At 42.4% G+C, this 18,815-nt stretch overlaps 1 protein-coding gene across 1 annotated transcript; it reads right to left on the bottom strand.

The window, feature by feature from the left end:
- Nucleotides 1-3,238: 3,238 nt before the first annotated feature.
- Nucleotides 3,239-12,512, bottom strand: LOC111840217 (tripartite motif-containing protein 16-like). Its single transcript, XM_023804840.2, has 6 exons — nt 11,748-12,512; nt 9,501-9,596; nt 8,688-8,921; nt 8,358-8,517; nt 6,532-6,591; nt 3,239-4,195 (listed from the first exon to the last, which is right to left on the bottom strand). The coding sequence occupies exons 1-6, from the start codon at nt 12,336-12,338 to the stop codon at nt 3,663-3,665; spliced, it is 1,674 nt and encodes a 557-aa protein (XP_023660608.2). The 5' UTR covers nt 12,339-12,512; the 3' UTR covers nt 3,239-3,662.
- Nucleotides 12,513-18,815: the final 6,303 nt, after the last annotated feature.

The following is an 18,815-nucleotide window of genomic DNA, read 5'->3' as shown; positions in this document are numbered from 1 at the left end:
TCTCATCAATCTGCCACGCAAAAAACGGAGCTGCATCAATCTCCCTTTTAATCTCCTCTTGAATCGTACACACTGCGTCAATCAGATCATTCTGGATCATCTTAGACATTCCCGAAATAACCGTAGACAATCACAAATGTGACTCCAGTGCTTCATTGTATCGTGAGAGCATCTCAGCATTCTGTCTGTAATTGCCTTTATTGTCGGAATCTGAACTTTCATCATGCCCTCTGAAAGCAAGCTCCTGACGACCCAAAAGTGTTGTTATGTCAATTAACCTCCTCAAAATTTCATGGTTCTTCCTCACCATTTCATTGGGCTGTGTTAACTGGGCTCGGAAACCTTCATCAATCAGCAAAATTTGTGAAAGAATCCTGTAAGATGGGATCAACGATGTTATTCCGTTCTGGTAAGTAGATCCATCTCGCAGAGGAGTTAGCGAGCAGCTATGGAAATAACAGGCAAAAAGGTAGCTACCGTATTTCCCCAACGATAAGACGCCTCACATTATAGGCCGCTCCATTCATTTTGTGAATAAGCACTTATTTTGAATAATAAAACAAATCTGACATAGACAAAACACATAAAGTCACAAGTCCCTCTAATTCACAGAAAAATACCATAGCTTGAAAAATGAAGATTTCATAAATGAAATGTAATGCGTTTTGTTATTTATGAAGCTTTCAAACTGCCCTCACACTCAAGATCAGGTGCTCAGTACATGATTGGCAGTGATTGGCCACAGTGTTGTGTCAGTCATATTGAAGTGGATAACTACCCTATCACAGTAGGCAGTCACTTGTTTCACGGGTGGGACTTATTTGCCTTTAGAGTCCATTGAACTTGGAAACTCCACCAGCCACCGGGGTCTGAGATGATTTACATTGAAACTAATGGGGGAATATATCGATTGGGGTGAAGCTTGTTTCACTGAAATTCTCTGTTTCACCGCAGTTGGGGGTGGCACTGATTCACGTTTTTGACCAGAGCCGTATACCGTTCAGGAGCTAAAATTAGGAGATGCACCTTATTTTTATGAACATTTTGTGGTTTCACACCAATAAAATTGATTGTCATGAAGATTATTTTTTCTTGGTGAAACATTGTTTCATCTGTAGTCTTATAGAAGCTGCCACTGGTCTCGACCACATATGATCTAGGAGTATCTGTAGGCCTGACGACTGTCCCAGCAGGTGCTTCGGTGGTAATCCAAACTTTCTGACCAGATGTGAGTTCTGTGAAAGAACCCATAAGTTTTATGTGTGAAAAATGACAACAAAACCATGTGAAGGTTTGGCATGAAATATCAGGCGAAACATCAACAGAAGCAGATGGCTTCCATATTAAAGGAATGGGAGCAGTAACAGCTGTGGGCAGCAGAGGGCGCTCAGCTCAGAGCACCGAGCTTCATGGGAAGAGAGCAGGATGTGTGTGTGCGTGTCTGTGTGCATGAGAGTGTGTACTGTATGTGAATGTGTGTGTGTGTGTCTGTGTGCATGAGAGTGTGTATGTGAATGTTTGTACGGGTTTGTATTCACCGCATTGTGTGGAACAAATATCCCAACTATGTGTCGAAACCTGTTACTTTTTAGCTTATGGAAACATTTTTCAGCTCTCCACAGTATAATCTTCAATTTTATAAAAATCTGAATGTAATCAAACAACAAAATTAACCAAAAGTCTTATATTTTGTTTGGTTACTTATGGTTCAGGTTAGAGCTGGATAAAAGATACAGTTATCTTAGTTAGGATTAGGGATATGCCCAGAGAAACGACAGTGACGCCCTGTGACTGTCAAAGGACAGTTTACATGCGTGTCACACGTGTGTGTCACAGGAACTGGACACAACTGGAATAATTTGTATGCTTTTGAAGACAAAAATGTCTGTGTTTGTGTCACCAGAGGGATAAATATTCCTCTTTGCATGTGTGTCACTGTCTGTAAGTATATCACAGATGTGAGAGAAGTGCTTGTGCATATAGGCTGTAAACCCTCATGCTCATGCATTGTAGTCTCTGTAAGTGTTATGTTCTGGCTGCTGTCAGGCACAGCATAAACGGACTCAGACCCAGGATGGCTCGATTGTCAGGGGTCATTTATTAACAAAGAGCACAAAACGGAAGAGAACATAACAGAAAAGGACAATGAGACACTGATGCAGAGCCAAAGCCGGCGTGGTGGCTGCCACAGGATCGATTCCTCCCCCCTTATCCGGGAACCCACCTTATAGACCCACCCCCAGGGAAACAGGTGCACCACGTTTAAATTAGACGGGGGAGAGAAACAAACAAGCCGCCAGCAGGGGGAGCAGCATAGAACGTGGAGCTCATCACTAGAGGGAGTAAGAATCCACCTTTCCATTGTTTCATCTGTATTGCTGCAATGCCAGTGAGTGTATTGTGGGTCACATTGTAGCTGACAGTCTCCATTCTAAATTGTGTGGAGTAACAGTCAGTTGGTACTATACCGTGTATATAGTTAATATACAGCAAGTTTTAATACAATCAATACATATATACACACACACACACCCACACACACATATATATATCACGATTCCTAATGAAACAGAATTTATGTTTTTTTTCTGGTAACTGGTGATCACCTATACTGCATCATTGATGATCAGGTGATTTTTTGCAATATCACAAAATTATAGTTGTTCATATTTGCTAAGTTAGGGCAGCATGGTGGTGCAGTGGTGGTGCACTGTTGCCTCACAGCAAGAAGGTTCTGGGTTTGATTCCTGGGTTGCCCAGGGAGCCTTTCTGTGTGGAGTTTGCATGTTCTCGCTGTGCATGTGTGGGTTTTCTCTGGGTGCTCTGGTTTCCTTCCTCAGTCCAAAGAAATGCAGGTTAGGTCACCTGGCTACTCTTAATTGTCCATAGGAGTGTGTGTGGCTGTTTGCCTGTGGTGGACTGTCGGCCTGCCCAAGGTGTACCCCGCCTCTCGCCCGAAGATGCTGGGATTGGCTCCAGCTTCCCTGTGACCCAGATGGATGAAGCAGTATAGATAATGGATGTTTACTAAGTTAACTTTTGATTATACTATTTATCTTTACTCAGTTACCTCAGGACCGCTGTAGGTTTTGAGTTAATAAAATGTCTGTCATCTGCCGCCCCCTGCTGGCCAAAGCATCACCGCTGCGATATCAGGAAGCTGCGCTCAGTCACCAGAGAGCGCGGATTAAGTGTGTTACTCAGTTACACTCTGGGCAGCGCTGAACCGGGACATTAATAGGACAGAATAAGAAGCCTTTATTGTCAGTATACAGCTAGAAAATACAATATATAGACAGAAATATATAAAATATACCTATAGAGGGGAGGGGAAAAGCCCCCCCCCCACTCATCAGGATTACATTTCATTACATTTTATTTTATTCAGAATCAAAATTCACTCTATTGGTACAACTGCATCTACTATGATTTTGTTTTGGCAGTTTTGGTGCATTCAGAGACAACATGGAACATAAGTCAGCGAAAAAGAGTCATTTTGCATGGGTTTGGCAAGCTGAACAAACATTCATTTGTTTTTGTCTGACATACATCACACTTCAGACAGAGTAAAAAGGGTTATACTGGTAAAAAGCAGAGATTTTAAAAGCAGCGACATGTGACACTCTGATAAGGTAAAAATGATTCCTCCAGCACACAGTTAGCTATCCCAGCATGCACAGGGACACAGAGGAGTCCTTAAAAACCCAAAATCCTGGATAAAGGGGCTCAGTGAATGAGGAGGTGAAGCTGTACAGGAGGGTCAGTCCATCAGAGGAGACTCTGTAGAAGGACAGAGTACCAGCCCCCCAGTCCAGATACACTCCTACTCTGCGGGAGCCTGAGGGCTCTATGGGTATGAGAGTCTGTTTATTATTGTGCCAGACAGAGTAACTGTGAGGAGAGCAGCGCAGACTCCATGACTTGTCAGTGGCTCCAAACCCACAGTCATAACTCCGTCCTTTCCTCCTGATTCCTTTATAAGTCACTCCTATCCGGGCTCCATTTCCACTCCACTCAGCCTCCCAGTAACAGCGGCCAGTCAGACTCTCTCTGCACAGAACTTGGGTGCAGCAGTCAAATCTCTCTGGATGATCAGGATATGGCTGCTCTGCCCCCCGTGTCACCTTCCTGTTCCCCTCTGACAGAGACAGGTCTCTGTATGCTGTGTTGGGGTCCAGCGTCAGCTGGCAGGAGTCTGTAGGCAAGAGGAAGAGCAATTAATCCCATCGCGAAGCCCAGCATCTCCATCATTATCACTGTCACACCTCACACACTCACTAACACAGAACTCGCTCCAATACATACATTTTATTCCCAATATACTCATGTAGCCGCCCGAGTCTACGGCGCTCCGGCTGCCCCCTGCACTGTGCATGTGTCCTATTTAAGTATTATTAGTAGTAAATTATTATTCTGATATTCCCTGCACACGTACCACAGCAGTGAGGTCTGTGTATGTTTCCCTGCGTTTTACAAATTCAAAGCGCCAGTTCACAGAGTTGCCAACTTTAATCAACTGGCTGGCGTGAGACACAAGTCTGCACACACATGCATACGCATTTATAGGTATGTAACAGTTTTATTGGGGTGGCAGTATGGTCACGTTTTGTTTCGGAACATTGTCTTTACTTACGGTACAGATAGTATTAAAGTAGCATCTGATTTTTTTAAGAATGAGTGGCCAGAATAACTGTATATTTCTGTATATAACTGTATGAGTCTAGAAGGAAAATATTCCAAACACTATTGTGTCCTTCTGTGTATAACGTCTTCAAAATTAAGTATAAGTTTATAAAAAAGCATTGTCATGTGTACAATGAAATTCTAACTTGAAATTCTTAATTGCCTACTTTCATAAGTAGCGTTATTTTTCAGCGCAGTTCCATCCATCCATCCATCCATCCATCCATTTTGTGCCATTTATCTAATCTAATATATAACATATAATCTATATATAATGTGTCACGCCCCGCTCCGTCCGCTCCCGATGTGTGCCACGCCCACCTCATTACCTCCTGTTTCGCCCTAATTGTTCCCACCTGTAGCTCGTTATCTGTTGCCTAGTCCTGTGTATTTAGTCCGAGTCTCAGTCTGTTTCCCCAGATCTGTCATCGTTGTATGGTCCGTCGTTGTCTGCACCTGTCCTTTTGCCTTCAATAAACCCTTCACCGGACCTTTTGGCTTCGTTCGCCTGCTTCCGTGCTCGCGTTCACCTCCGAAGCTGACATAATGTAGTATATATTATATATAATCTCTCAGGGTATATATAATATATAATCTCTGGGACTGCCCCGGGGCTTCCTTCCGGTTGGACATGCCCTGAAACACCTCCCCAGGGAGTCATCCAAGAGGCATCCTAGATAGATGTCTGAACCATTAACTGACTCCTTTCAATGCGGAGGAGCAGCGGCTCTACTTTGAGCCCCAATGTCTGAGCTCCTCACCCTCACTCTAAGGCTGAGCCCAGACACCCTGCTGAGGAAACTCATTTCTGCTGCTTGTATCACAATCTCATGTTTTCGGTCATTACCCAGAGCTGATGACCATAGGTGAGGGTAGGAACGTAGATCAACTGGTAAATCGAAAGCTTTGCCTTCCAGCTCAGTTCCCTATTTGTCCAAATTGCCGCACCGTGAACAAAGATCCCGAGATCAAAGTCAAAGTGAACTTCATTGTCATCTCCACCATATATAAGTATACAGAGAGACGAAATGGCGAAGCTCAGAGACCACAGTGTGACATAAAGTTAGTCCAATATAGAAAACAAGACAAGACAATGTGCAAAGGACTTACAGGATAGTGCAACCGAGGAAGAGGAATAGACTGTGCAATTTACAATAATGTGCAATATTGGGTAATGCGTAATATTGTTAGAACTATATTAAATATATGGGAAAGGTTTACTCAGTGTTCCCAGAATGAAGACCAAGCAGGCTGAAGCAGCTTTTAGTCTCTATGCTCCCTGTCCGTGGAACAAGCTTCCTGAAGACCTGAGGTCTGCAAACACTGTCAGCTCATTATAATCGGGGCTTAAAACGTTACTGTTCGCTGCAGCTTTTCAATAAATTAATCAGCAGGAGTTTAATCATACGCTGCCTCTACAATGTCACTTCTTTTTAGTTAACTGTTTGTTTTTTGGGCTTTTAGACTTTTTAAAATTGTCTTTTAAATTGACAATGAACGTGTTTGTAAGTCCCACACCAAAGTTCCGAAGTACCGAAAAAGTACCCCAGGTGCAATGGTACTTTTGGTACTGGAACTTCTGGTACTGTTACTCGACCAAAAGTCAATGGAAAAGGGAAAGAACCACAAGTACCGTACCTGATGCAGTGGAAAAGGACCCTGAATAAACTTGCCTTACTTTGCAATTGGATTCAAAGTCTACTGGGATTAAAAGCTCATGTAAATGTGAAAGACCAGGAGGCAGCGGGAGAGAGAAAGAGAAGCTCCACTAGCAGAAGAAAACGAAACACAATAAAACACACTCCACCTCATACAGGGAGAGAGAAGCGTGTGTGTGAACAGACTCACATTGAAAGAATTCTGCTCTGGTCCTGGGCACTGATACCGGTAGGACGGTGTCTTTGGTAACTAGGAGACAGAGAGAAACAGGGATGTGAGTAAAAGGAATTTACTTGTTTAAATTATTTAAAGGACTTCACTCACTGTGGAGATAACAGCAGTAGGGTATTATCATTATGAGGGACAATAACAGGCATTTTAACAAACTGTAAATCATGGTAAGTTACACATAATACAGATGTTTCATGTGATCTGGGTTTTGCAGCCAGTAGAATGTGAAGCTCTTTCACCAGTTATCACAAAGATTTAAACTTATTGAAAACAAACTGACTTGGTCACACAAATGTTAGCCTGACTGTACCAAGGTTATCATTGTCAATGAAAACGAATGAAATAACGAAAACTAGAACTGAAAAAACATTTTTGTTAACTGAAATGAATAAAAACGACAAAAGAAAAAAGTTTTATAATCTTATTGATTTATTTATAATTTTTTTATATATATATAAAATGTCACAATGATATAACCAGCATTGTAAGCTTTAATTGATATTAACTCCATAGAGTTCAAATAAAAAGAGAGTAAAATAATTTACTTGCTCTCATTTACTCATTTACTGTCACGTTGCAGCAAGCAGGCAAGCAGGGAAGCAGGAGAGCGAGCCAAACTGACGGGTAATCAGCGGTTTTAATCGTCAAAAGACAGACAGGTAGGGACATCTACGGACACTACAATGACGGATCTGGAGAAACTAACTGAGACACGGACTAAATGTACAAGACAGGTTGAACATAACAGGCAACAGGTGATCACAATCGGGGATTCACACGAGGTAATGAGGGGGGCGTGGCACACACGAGGACCGTACGGAGCTGGGCGTGACATTTACAAGATGCAAGGTACTGTATTGTTAGTCTGTTACTGTTACTATTGTCTACTGCATTGATGTGTCAAAAAGCTGCACCTGATCTAGTACTGAGAAGACATTTTGTTTTTGAGTAGGTAATTTTGGTAAAAAAAAAAATAAAAATGAATCAATCCTGTTGTGCAATGGTTTTTGAGTTTGTTAATGTTTTTCTCAGATTGAGCTCCCTGAGACTCCTGGCTGTCAAGAAATGTGACGTGTGCCTTGTGAATGGGTTTATATTCTTATGTTCATGTGTGTCTTTAGTCTATGGGCTATTTTGTACCAGGCACACTACCTGTTTTCAACATCAGAAGCAGTATCACACACATTTTGCACATAAGCTGCTATCTTGTAGAGTGTTGGTTGTTGTGGAGTGGTTGGCTGTTCAAAGGTAACTGAATACATCTTTTAAAATGGTTTCCTTTGTTGAGTTTTATTACACAATACTTACTGATCTTTTTGAATCCTGCACCTGACAAATAACCCAAAGTACTGTATGAAAAAATGAAAACTAATAAAAACTAAACTAAAACTAAGCATTTAGAAAAAATTAAAACTAACTAAAACTAGCAAACCTGCTCTAAAAACAAATTAAAACTAACTAAATTAGAGGGAAAAAAGGTCAAAACAAAATAAAACTAAACTATAATGAAAAATCCAAAACTATTATAACCTTGGACTGTACTGCATACTGTCTCTGCATGGTCTACATCAGAGGTGGCCAGTCTTACCTGCAAAGTGGCAGTGTGTACACAGGTTTTTGGGATAACCTTTAGGTCAGCTGTTCAATGCCAAGTGTGAGGACTCTTCAGCCAATCAGTCCTCTAATTAGTAATCCAGCAAAAGCCTGCAGACAGCAGCCCTTTCTGGGTAAGATTGGCCACCCCTGGTCTATATTAACATGAACAGACTAGAAAATGTAGTAACCTGGGTGATGGATCTCTGCCATTTTCATTCTGCAAACATTCTCCAGTTGATCTTTCAGTTCAGAAACCGTCTTCCTCAAATTCCCAAAATCAGATCTTGGACTGACAGAGATTCTGGGTCCAAATCCAACTTCAGGGGTGACAGGAAGAGCCTGGCGCCTCTACAGACACACAGTCTGATTAAACAGCTTCATCAATACAAATGTGTATTGCAATCTAATTAACAGGACCTTTAACATCTGACAAATGCAGACTAGTTGAAATACAAATGACAATATACATTCATCTGAATACTCTGGTTTTCTTATTGCCAAAGTAGCTGTTCTGTTACCTGGAGGAAATGGATGTGATCCTCTGTGTGTGAAAGCTGCTCCAGCTCAGAGTGTCTCCTCTTCAGTTCATCGATCTCCTGCTTCAGTCTCTTCATGTCTCCTTCAGCCTGACTCACTGCAGCCTTCTCCTGATCTCTGATCAGCTTTGTCACCTCAGAGCGTCTTCTCTCAATGGAGCGGATCATCTCAGTGAAGATCCTCTCGCTGTCCTCCACTGCTGACTGTGCTGAGCTCTGTTGGTGACACAGGGAGCAGAGGATGGTAAATTACAATTGGCCCCTTTTGAGACTCCAGAGAGCCTCATTGTACAATAGTGATGTGAGCTGACAGGAGGTATAAAAACAGCACAGGGCTGGGGTTTGGAGCGTCACCATGCTGGATGCCTCAGGTACTGAAACCCAGCCAGCACTGATTGGAAATGATCCCTCATTAAGCTCATACACTGTCAGCTGCAGGGATTTGGCAGAGACTGGTGGCTGTATGGGGCAGGTTGGTTGTCACCATTGGGTCTCAGTTTAATAGGTGACTTTCTTGGTGTTTATTTGCATTACGCTGGGTTGAGAAAAGTTGCATTTTTCTCAAATGGGCCTTTTATGGTATTTTTTTAAATAAATAAGCTACTACTGCTGCAGCACTTGGTTAAACTCTGTCATCTAGCAACTTTATCCCATTAAATCTCTGACCCAGAATAACCCACAGCAGCATTAATTTGATTAATCCCCACGTCTGTAAATCTGCAATCTGCTGAATTTGAGAGAAGATTCAATATGATCACAAGCCAGCTGTTATCTTCTCCTCAGGTTCATACTCACTATGATTGAGCCCACAGCCTCTCTCAGCTCCTGCAGCTCCTTCTCTCTCATCTGAATTCTCTGCTGAAATTCCCTCTGTGATTCACCCATTTGTTTCTACAGACAGGAAACAAGATGACAAAACAAGTTTGTTTCATTAGATCACATTCACATATGGCCACATTCGCTGCATTGCAGGACCGGCTACTCAACTGACGTCCTATTTGATTTATATCAGATTGCATGTCAGTTGAGAATGGGCCACTGTGTAGTAAACTTCACTGTGAACAACAACAATGCATCTTTTCTCCTGCGATACTAAATACTTTGAATATGCCAGGAAGTTGGTTTAATATTGGACTGTTGTGACCCATTCATATGGAAACTGTGTCAAAGTGTGTGTCATTGATGTTCCACACAAATTCAGAAAAGATAATGTGTAAGATGGGATTTATTAAAGATGTTTCAGAATTTGCACAGATCATATGTTTAATGAGCATGTTGGGGCACAGCCTGGTGCAGGCAGGGAAACAAGGTGACGATCCACTTAAAAGCTCCAAGACAAAGGGATTTAAGGAAACTGAACAAAACTGGAAAGAAACAAAATAAAGGAACAACAGAGAGTCAGAACTCACCAGGGATAAAGGAGCTAAGAAAACAACACGTAGACTAACAGAGGAAATGGGGCAGCTAGTGATGTTAAGCTTGACACCGAAGCTCCGAGGTATGCGGCAAAAAAACTACATTCTGAAGCACAGCTTCGAGGTTTCCTCCGTTCCACCCTGAGCACGTGACCACGGTCATCCGAAGCTTCGTTCTGCACTCAACCATGTGACTGCTTTGGAAATTGAACATAAGCCGCAATCCTCATTACCGGTTCCAATACGTGTTATAGAGCACATATATCAGCACACACACTGCAGCGTAAGTTTTGGAGCTATGGAACCAGAAAGGAAAAGAGATCGTTCTGAAGTTTGGCTCCACTTCAAACTTGTATCTACAAATAAGGTTCGATAAGTTGGGCATGAAAATGTCCAGAATGTTCTATCCACCAGTCAGTCTACAAGAAGTCCATCCATCACCACTTAATTCCAACTGGGGTCACAGGGCGAGGGGGAGGGGGACCAGAGCCTGTCGCAGGAACAATGTGTGCACGGCCAGCCACACACACAGTCACCAATTCACACACAGCCAGCCAGTGGTGGAATGTAACAAAGTATTTGTACTTCGTTACTGTACTTAAGTACATTTTTACGTATCTGTACTTTACTTAAGTAAAAATAATAATGTATACTTTTTATTTTACTTCATTACATTTTGCAGCAATTATCTGTACTTTCTACTCCACTACATTTCTATAATTTATGCCGTTAGTCATTACATTTTATGAACACAATTTCCTCAAAATCTTGCATGAAAAAATAGTTAGCCTATTGCGTTCTGGCGTTGTTTGCCATTTCCTACCAATCAGGTGGCTTAATTAGCTCCAATGATGGCAGATCGCGTGTCAATTAGCAGCGTGAGCTGGTAGACTGGCTTGATTTCAAGAAGACGAAACATTCAACATGGACCCATTCAACATGGTTTATCTTAATGGTATATTAGTGGGTGATACCTAGTAGATAACTTGTCATCCACATAATTCTAAGTTAGGGTACACACAGTATTGCAGAGTGCACGCACAATAAGCACACCAAACCTTACAATACACATATACTGTATAGTTCCTTGTAATCATTACGAGCAATGACATCGGTAGAGGCGTAAGTTAGTATATCTACTATTCTTTTACAAAATGACACACGCAAGACATCGAGACAACCATTGTGTGAGTACTTTTACTTAAAAAAATACTTTAAAGTAAATTCAAAAGTAAGTACTTTGTACTTTCACTTAAGTAAGATTGTTGATGTAGCACTTCTACTTTTACTTGAGTACATATTTTGCAGGATATTTGTACTTTTACTTAAGTACTAAGCTTCAGTACTTCCTCCACCACTGCAGCCAGCCACACTCATACAATTGCAGGGTCAATTTAGACTCGCCAATCAACCTGCCCTGCAAGCTTTTTGACTATGGGAGGAAACCAGAGCCCCCAGTGGAATCCCACTCAAACAAGGGGAGAGCATGTCAACTCCACAAAGAAACAACCCAGGAACCCAAGACCTTCTAGCAGTGAGGCAGCAGCGCTAACCACTGCACCACTGCACAAGACAAAATCCAGTCATTTAAAATTAACTTTATATTTATATAAGAGCATGACCTGACCTGTATCTCCGCCCTTCCTGTAGCAGCTGAGACTGTATCATGGCCTCTGTGTTCATCCAGCATACAGGGATAACAGATGCACTGCTGGTCGGTACGGCAGTAGACCTCCAGGGGTTTGTCATGGTGGGAACAGACCTTGTCCTGCAGACGTTCAGTGACATCAGTCAGCTTGTGCTTCTTAAAAGCTGGAGACTCATAGTGAGGCTGGAGGTGAGTTTCACAGTAGGAGGCCACACACACCAGGCAGGACTTGACAGCTTTGTGTTTTTCCCCAGTACAGACGTCACACTCCACATCTCCAGGTCCAGCATAATGGTCAGCAGGAGTAGCTGCTTGTATTCCAGTCTCCTTCAGTTTCTCCACCACTTCAGCCAGTATGATGTTTCTGCCCAGAACAGGTCTGGGTGTGAAGGTCTGTCTGCACTGGGGGCAGCTGTAAACTCCAGCATGATCCTCCTGATCCCAGCAGCACTTAATGCAGCTCATACAGTAACTGTGTCCACAGGGAATCGCCACTGGATCCTTCAGTAGATCCAGACAGATTGGGCAGCTGAACTGGTTCAGATCCAGTGCTGAGCTGGCTTCTGCCATTTTACCACGAGCACTGATAGGATTCAGTTTCGTTTTCTCTCACAGTCGTCTGAGTGTGAGAGTGGGAGGAACTTCCTGCTTATCAGGCTGCAGTAGGTGTGGTTTTGGACTGAGGACAGACTGAGAAGAGCAGACTGAGCATACACTGGAGCTGGAGTTTATAACTAAAACAGTACAGTATGCAAACTATACACACAACAGATATTTATTAGGGGTGGCACGGTTCACAAAACCCACGGTTCGGTTTGTATCACGGTTTTAGGGTCACGGTTTTCGGTTCTGTACGGTTCTTGTTATTTTTTCTTTTAATCTTTAACACTCCAGAAATGTACTTCAGCATATGATATATAGCTTAATTATTCACAATTTAGGATACAGTATTAAAAAAGTTATATCATGTAATCATGCATAAACTGAATTTGACTTGACTTAAAAGCACATTATTAAAATTATTAAACATTATTAATCCCAGAACAGTAATAAAATAAAAGTCTTGCCTTAACATAAATGCTAAAACAATAGATCGCTTTAATCGCTATTACAGTTGGGTATGGGCACGCGGTCTTATTTAGAAAACATACAAAAAGAGAGGCATATAATGTTTAATCATTCGTTTTGTATTTGTCCGGTCCACGGGGTTAATTTAATTGGGGATCGTTAAAATGATAGATCACCTATCTTGATTAAGCCTGATTCGGTTCGAAATGAAAAAAATTGGTATTAATTATATTGAATGTTCTTGAGTAATCGATAAAATCAGTTTCTGTGTATGTACAAGACATCAACCTGTAATAGTGCAAAATATGTCCAGTTGATATGTCTAGTATGATGATCTGGCAATAGCCTAGCTGTAGGTCTGTGTGGTCAGACACTGTGCAATAAACAGAATTTTTAGGAACATGGCAAATGTTCACATTGCAGCATGGAAGCAGGCTCACTGTTACAACGCTGACCGGGGAAGCAGAGGCGAGGAGACCTAGGATCGGGGGAATGCGGGGTTTAATGAGCAAAAGGAACACAGACGAGCGGTAAAGCAGAATTACAATATAATGACCGGACTGGAGAAAGAAACGGAAACGCGGACTAAATACAATGGAGTAATGACAAATTTGACAACAATCAGGAACAGCTGGTAAACACGGGGAATCCACACAGGGTTAACGAGGGGGCGTGGCACACGGAAAGCGCGGACGATCGAGGCATGACACTCACTGGAGTGCTTTGTCACAGATAACTTAATTTTCTTTAACAAAGTGTCTAACCTCACATTAAATAAAGTCACACAACAAAGGCGCACAACAGTGTTCAGATGTTGTGTTATCGGTTGGCTGAAATTTAAACGTTTTCTTCAGAGACAGGGTGGTAACGCCGAAAACACGAGCTAAACGCAGCAAACGAAAGGCTACCGGAAACTACTTAGCTGGCTGAACTTTTACCGGAACTACGTCACACCGTTCTGTGCATTATAGCCTATAGACCTTTTTCACAACTTCCGCGTTTTTGACCGGAAATACGTAATCGTAGGGTATCTTTACTTCCGCCGGTGTAAAAAAAAATAGCGCATGCAGCGACCTCTTCTTCTTGCAGTGTACCGGGCTGTTTTTGTAATGCCCAAAAGCAGTCACATCTATCTTTTCATTCCTTCCCTGTTAATGGTGAAGTTCGACGTAAATGGATTCAGGCTATCCGGCGGGATGAAGGACCAAACTTCACAGTTAAAAAGGGGAGCACTTACGTCTGCAGCAGACACTTCACCTCAGACAGAAGCAAACACCGTATTTTAAGCACAAATGACACAAGGCCCAAACTTTTAGACAACTAGAGGCATGCCCGAGCGAAACACTGTCAAAAGGAGCAAATGCGAAACAAGCACAAATATTTTAGCCCAAGTTTTTAGAAACGAGAGAAAGCCGTAATCAGCTTAAGTTTTATTTCATTGTAAAATACAAAAAGTATTTCACCAAACGCGAAGATCCATTGATAGCGGCTCTGAGTTCCGTCGATGTGCTTAGAGTGTTTTATTTAAAATAACACATTTGCCGAAAAGTGCTTCGTTACTTTAAAAACGTTATGGTTAAGGGGTTTATTTGAAACATGGTACTAGTCTAATATACCGGGCACTAGTTCCTATAGCTAATAAATGTAATTAGAAAAAACGGGGCCAACTTCTTTAAAATTAACAAAACACAGCTAAAATGTTTTTTGATGCTTGTTGCTAAATTTTGCTCACTAGTTCCTACAGCTACTCAATTCTTGTTGCCTAAATGATTTACATCACGCTCACACTATTTAAAAATTTTGCTACAACAAAGCGATCCTTATACATTTTAAGTGTTTTTTTTATTTAGTTTGATTATCAAACTCTAAAGCCCCACTCTTGGTTGTGCGTTTGTGCAAATGTCCGGGCTTTTCTGTGTGTAGGGTGTTTCATCTTGCGTCTAATGTTAAGGTATATATATTTATACTCATTTAAAATAACACATTTTTGTTTGCCTATTATTTATTAACAAATACATCTAAAGTTTTTCTACCTTTAAACATTAACAAAAGCCGTTAATGTCTTTCCTTTAAAATTACATGTGGTGAGCAATTCAGTAACAGTTACCTTGATACTTATGGACAAATTCTTCGTGGAAAAATTTGTAGCCTTTATCAAGTTTACTCTTTCTCGTGACGGAGTTTTCCTCCACGAGTTTAGCAACATCCGCAAATGTAAATTTGGGCAAATTTGTCAGATAGGTTGTATATATTCTCTGCTGAATTTTCTCTGATCCCGGGTTTTCTAATGCATTGACGCTTGACCGGAACTAAGTTTACCCTACGATTACGTATTTCCGGTTTTCGTGAAAAAGGTCTATTCTTTCGCGCGAAAGCGAAACACACTGACGTCACATACGGGGCACGAGGCTACATTGCGCATGTCATGAACCGTCGAACCGTGCGACGCATGCATGCTCCGAACCGAGACAAGCGAACCGAACGGTTCGGTTTTTTTTCATGAACCGTGCCATCCCTAATATTTATATAGCTTTTATCAGAATGTTACTGACATTGTTTTTCCGCAAACAAGCTATAATCCTACTCTTTGATTTTATACAGTAGATAGAAATTAGGTAGAATTGTATAAGAGGGCAGATCTACTGAGAATGAATTTCTGTGTCTGTTTATAGTAGCTCTCCAGGACCGGAGTTGGAGACCCCTGTCTTAGACCGTAGACGATCGCAAATGTGACTCCAGTGCTTCATCGTATCGTGAGAGCATCTCAGCATTCTGTCTGTAATTGCCTTTATTGTTGGAATCTGAACTTTCATCATGCCCTCTGAAAGCAAGCTCCTGACGACCCAAAAGTGTTGTTATGTCAATTAACCTCCTCAAAATTTCATGGTTCTTCCTCACCATTTCATTGTGCTGTGTTAACTGGGCTTGGAAACCTTCATCAATCAGCGCATACATTCTCACTCTCCCTAAGAGACTTAACTGACTAGCTGCACAGATGTGATCCTTTGATTTCTTGTGGATTTTAACTGATCAGTAAAGATTTCTAATGCCATCAAAACCATCCCTGGCAAACTTTGAAGAACCACCACCTTCAGTAGCTGTGCTGAATATGATACAAGGGTAACATTCCTGACGATTCCTGAGCAAACTCCCTGTCAGCCAGTTGACCTTGTCATACATAGAACAAGTGAAGTTTCTCCTTACCGTAACACTGCCGGTAGCTTTTCTCACAACTTGAGTGATTTTAACAGAGGGTCTTGGTCTTCCCTCTGCCTTCACATGTAATTTCTCCTCATAAGGAAAAGACTGGAAAGAATCCTGTAAGATGCGATCAACTATGTTATTCCATTCATCTCCCAAAATGTTGGTGAGTGGATCCATCTCGCAGAGGAGTTAGTGAGCAACTATGGAAATAACAGGCAAAAAGGTAGCTACCATATTTCCCAAACGATAAGATGCCTCACATTATAGGCCACTCCATTCATTTCGTGAACAAGCACTTATTATGAATAATAAAACAAATCTCACATAGACAAACCACTTAAAGTCACAAATCCCTCTAATTCACAGAAAAATACCATAACTTGAAAAATGAAGATTTCATAAATGAAATGTAATGCGTTTTGTTATTTATGAAGCTTTCAAACTGCCCTCACACTGAAGGTCAGGTGCTCAGTACATGATTGGCAGTGATTGGCCACAATGTTGTGTCAGTCATATTGAAGTGAACAACTACCCTATCACAATAGGCAGTCACTTGTTTCACGGGTGGGACTTATTTGCCATAAGAGTCCATTGAACCTGGAAAATCCACCAGCCACCGGGGTCTGAGATGATTTACATTGAAACTAATGGGGGAAAATATCGATCGGGGTGAAGCTAGTTTCACCGCGTTTGGGGGTGGCGCTGTTTCACGTTTTTGACCAGAGCCGTATACCGTTGAGGAGCTAAAATTAGGAGATGCACCTTATTTTTAGGAGCATTTTGTGGTTTCACACCAATAAAAAGTGATTGTCATGAAGATTAATTTTTCTTGGTGAAACATTGTTTCACCTGTAGTCTTATAGAAGCCGCTGGTCCCACTGGTCTCAACCACATATGATCTAGGAGTATCTGTAGGCCTGACGACTGTCCCAGTAGTTCCTTCTGCAGTAAACCAAACTTTCTGACCAGATGTGAGTTCTGGGAGAGGTCTGGAATGTTGTCTGCAGTTGTAGTGTTTTGCCTGCTGATGCCTTCCCTCCTCATCCTGCTTGCGAAAAACTTGCAGATTTGGCCATTTAGGATCCAGCTTGGTCGTTGGTTGGGGCAGGGAGGTGCGCAGGTTTCTCCCCATAAACAGCTGAGCTGGTGAGAACCCGAGCTCCAGCGGAGTGGCTCTGTATGCCAGCAGCGCTCGGCTGCGGTCACTGTCCCTTTTCCACAAGTCTTTAATGGTGCTAACCGCACGCTCAGCTTCTCCATTGGCTTGGGGGTAACGTGGGCTGCTTGTGACATGAGTGAACTGATACTCCTTTGCAAACTGCTTGAACAGGTCAGATGAAAACTGTGGTCCATTATCTGATACAACAGTCTCTGCAGTTCCATGTCTAACAAAGGCCTCTTTGATAGCTTTAATAGTAACCTCAGCAGAAGTGTACTTAAGCTCCGCTATCTCAATGTACCTTGAGAAAAAGTCTACGATCAAGAGGTACTGTTTAATGGAGCACTCAAACAAATCTATACCGACCTTCTGCCACGGGCGGTCTGGGACTGGAGTGGACAACAGAGGTTCATGATTTTGTGTCCTGTGTCTCTGACATCTCCTCCAGCCTTTTGTCTGTGGGTGGGAGACCAGTCACAACACAATCAATAAAAACCTCCACTTCTTTCTCTAGTTGAAGATCTCCTGCAGAGGGTGGACCTCCTAGCGGGGCTCTGGACAGGGCATCGGTGGTGACTGATGGAGCACGGCGTCTCCACCGGGTCCGTGGATGAGAAGAGATTCACAGCTGACACGGGGAGAAGTTGCAAATCACCGGTTTATTGTCTGACAGATTGCAATCCGGGAGCGGCCGTCTGACATACATTCAACATGTACAGGAGGAGGCTCTGCCATATGTATCAGCTGTATCCCTTTTAGAGTCCTTTGGGTATCTCCCCCCCCTTTCTCAGTACCTTCCGTCTACGTGACAACCACATGTGTGACTCTAGCCGGCTCGTAATTGTCCTTCTGGAAGGCTAAAAGATAAGTAGGGGCCGCTGATATTCTCTGTCGCCCTCCCTATCTGTTCCAATTAGGTAGCCTTGCCTTGCCGGGGCGCCAGTCAGTTCTCGTTTTGATTAGTTACAGCATTATAGAATCATTCCCTTTATTTTATTAATTATTCCCTCATGACCAGGTTCTTCCCTGGAACATGGATGATTTTGAATGAAAGGCACAGCAATCACAGGCAAAACCTCAAGATCTGCGGTGGAAGATCATCCAAGCCTCTTATGCTCAGTAGAGGAACCAGGGGCTTATGGTCTGTCATTAATGTGAACTGTAGACCCATTAGGTATGAAGAGAGTCTTTCACACGCCCATGTGACTGCCAGCGCCTCCTTTTCAATTTGCACATAGCGCCTCTCAATGTCCATTAGTCCCCTTGAGATGTATGTCACCGGTCGCCACGAACCATCAGTCTGTTTCTGTGTAAGTACAGCCCCAATACCGTATGCCGATGCATCAGCAGCAACTCTTGTGTCTGCTGTGTTGGAATACTGAGCAAGTACTTCTGGAGAACTTAATATATCCCTTAGTCTCAGAGCAGCTGTGTCACACCCCGCTCCGTCCGATCCTAATGTGTGCCCCGCCCCCTCGTTAACCTCATGTGGAATCCCAGTGTTTTACAGCTGTTTCGGATTGTTGTCATTAGTTCAGTGTATTTAGTCCGCGTTTCCGTTTGTATCCCGAGTTCGGTCATTGACGTTGTCATGTTGTGTGCTTGGTGCTCTGTGT

Source organism: Paramormyrops kingsleyae, chromosome 4, assembly GCF_048594095.1.
Source record: "Paramormyrops kingsleyae isolate MSU_618 chromosome 4, PKINGS_0.4, whole genome shotgun sequence".
NCBI classification, from domain to species: Eukaryota; Metazoa; Chordata; class Actinopteri; order Osteoglossiformes; family Mormyridae; genus Paramormyrops; species Paramormyrops kingsleyae.
The sequence above is the reverse complement of the archived record's forward strand: the minus strand, read 5'-3'. Positions and strand labels throughout refer to the sequence as shown.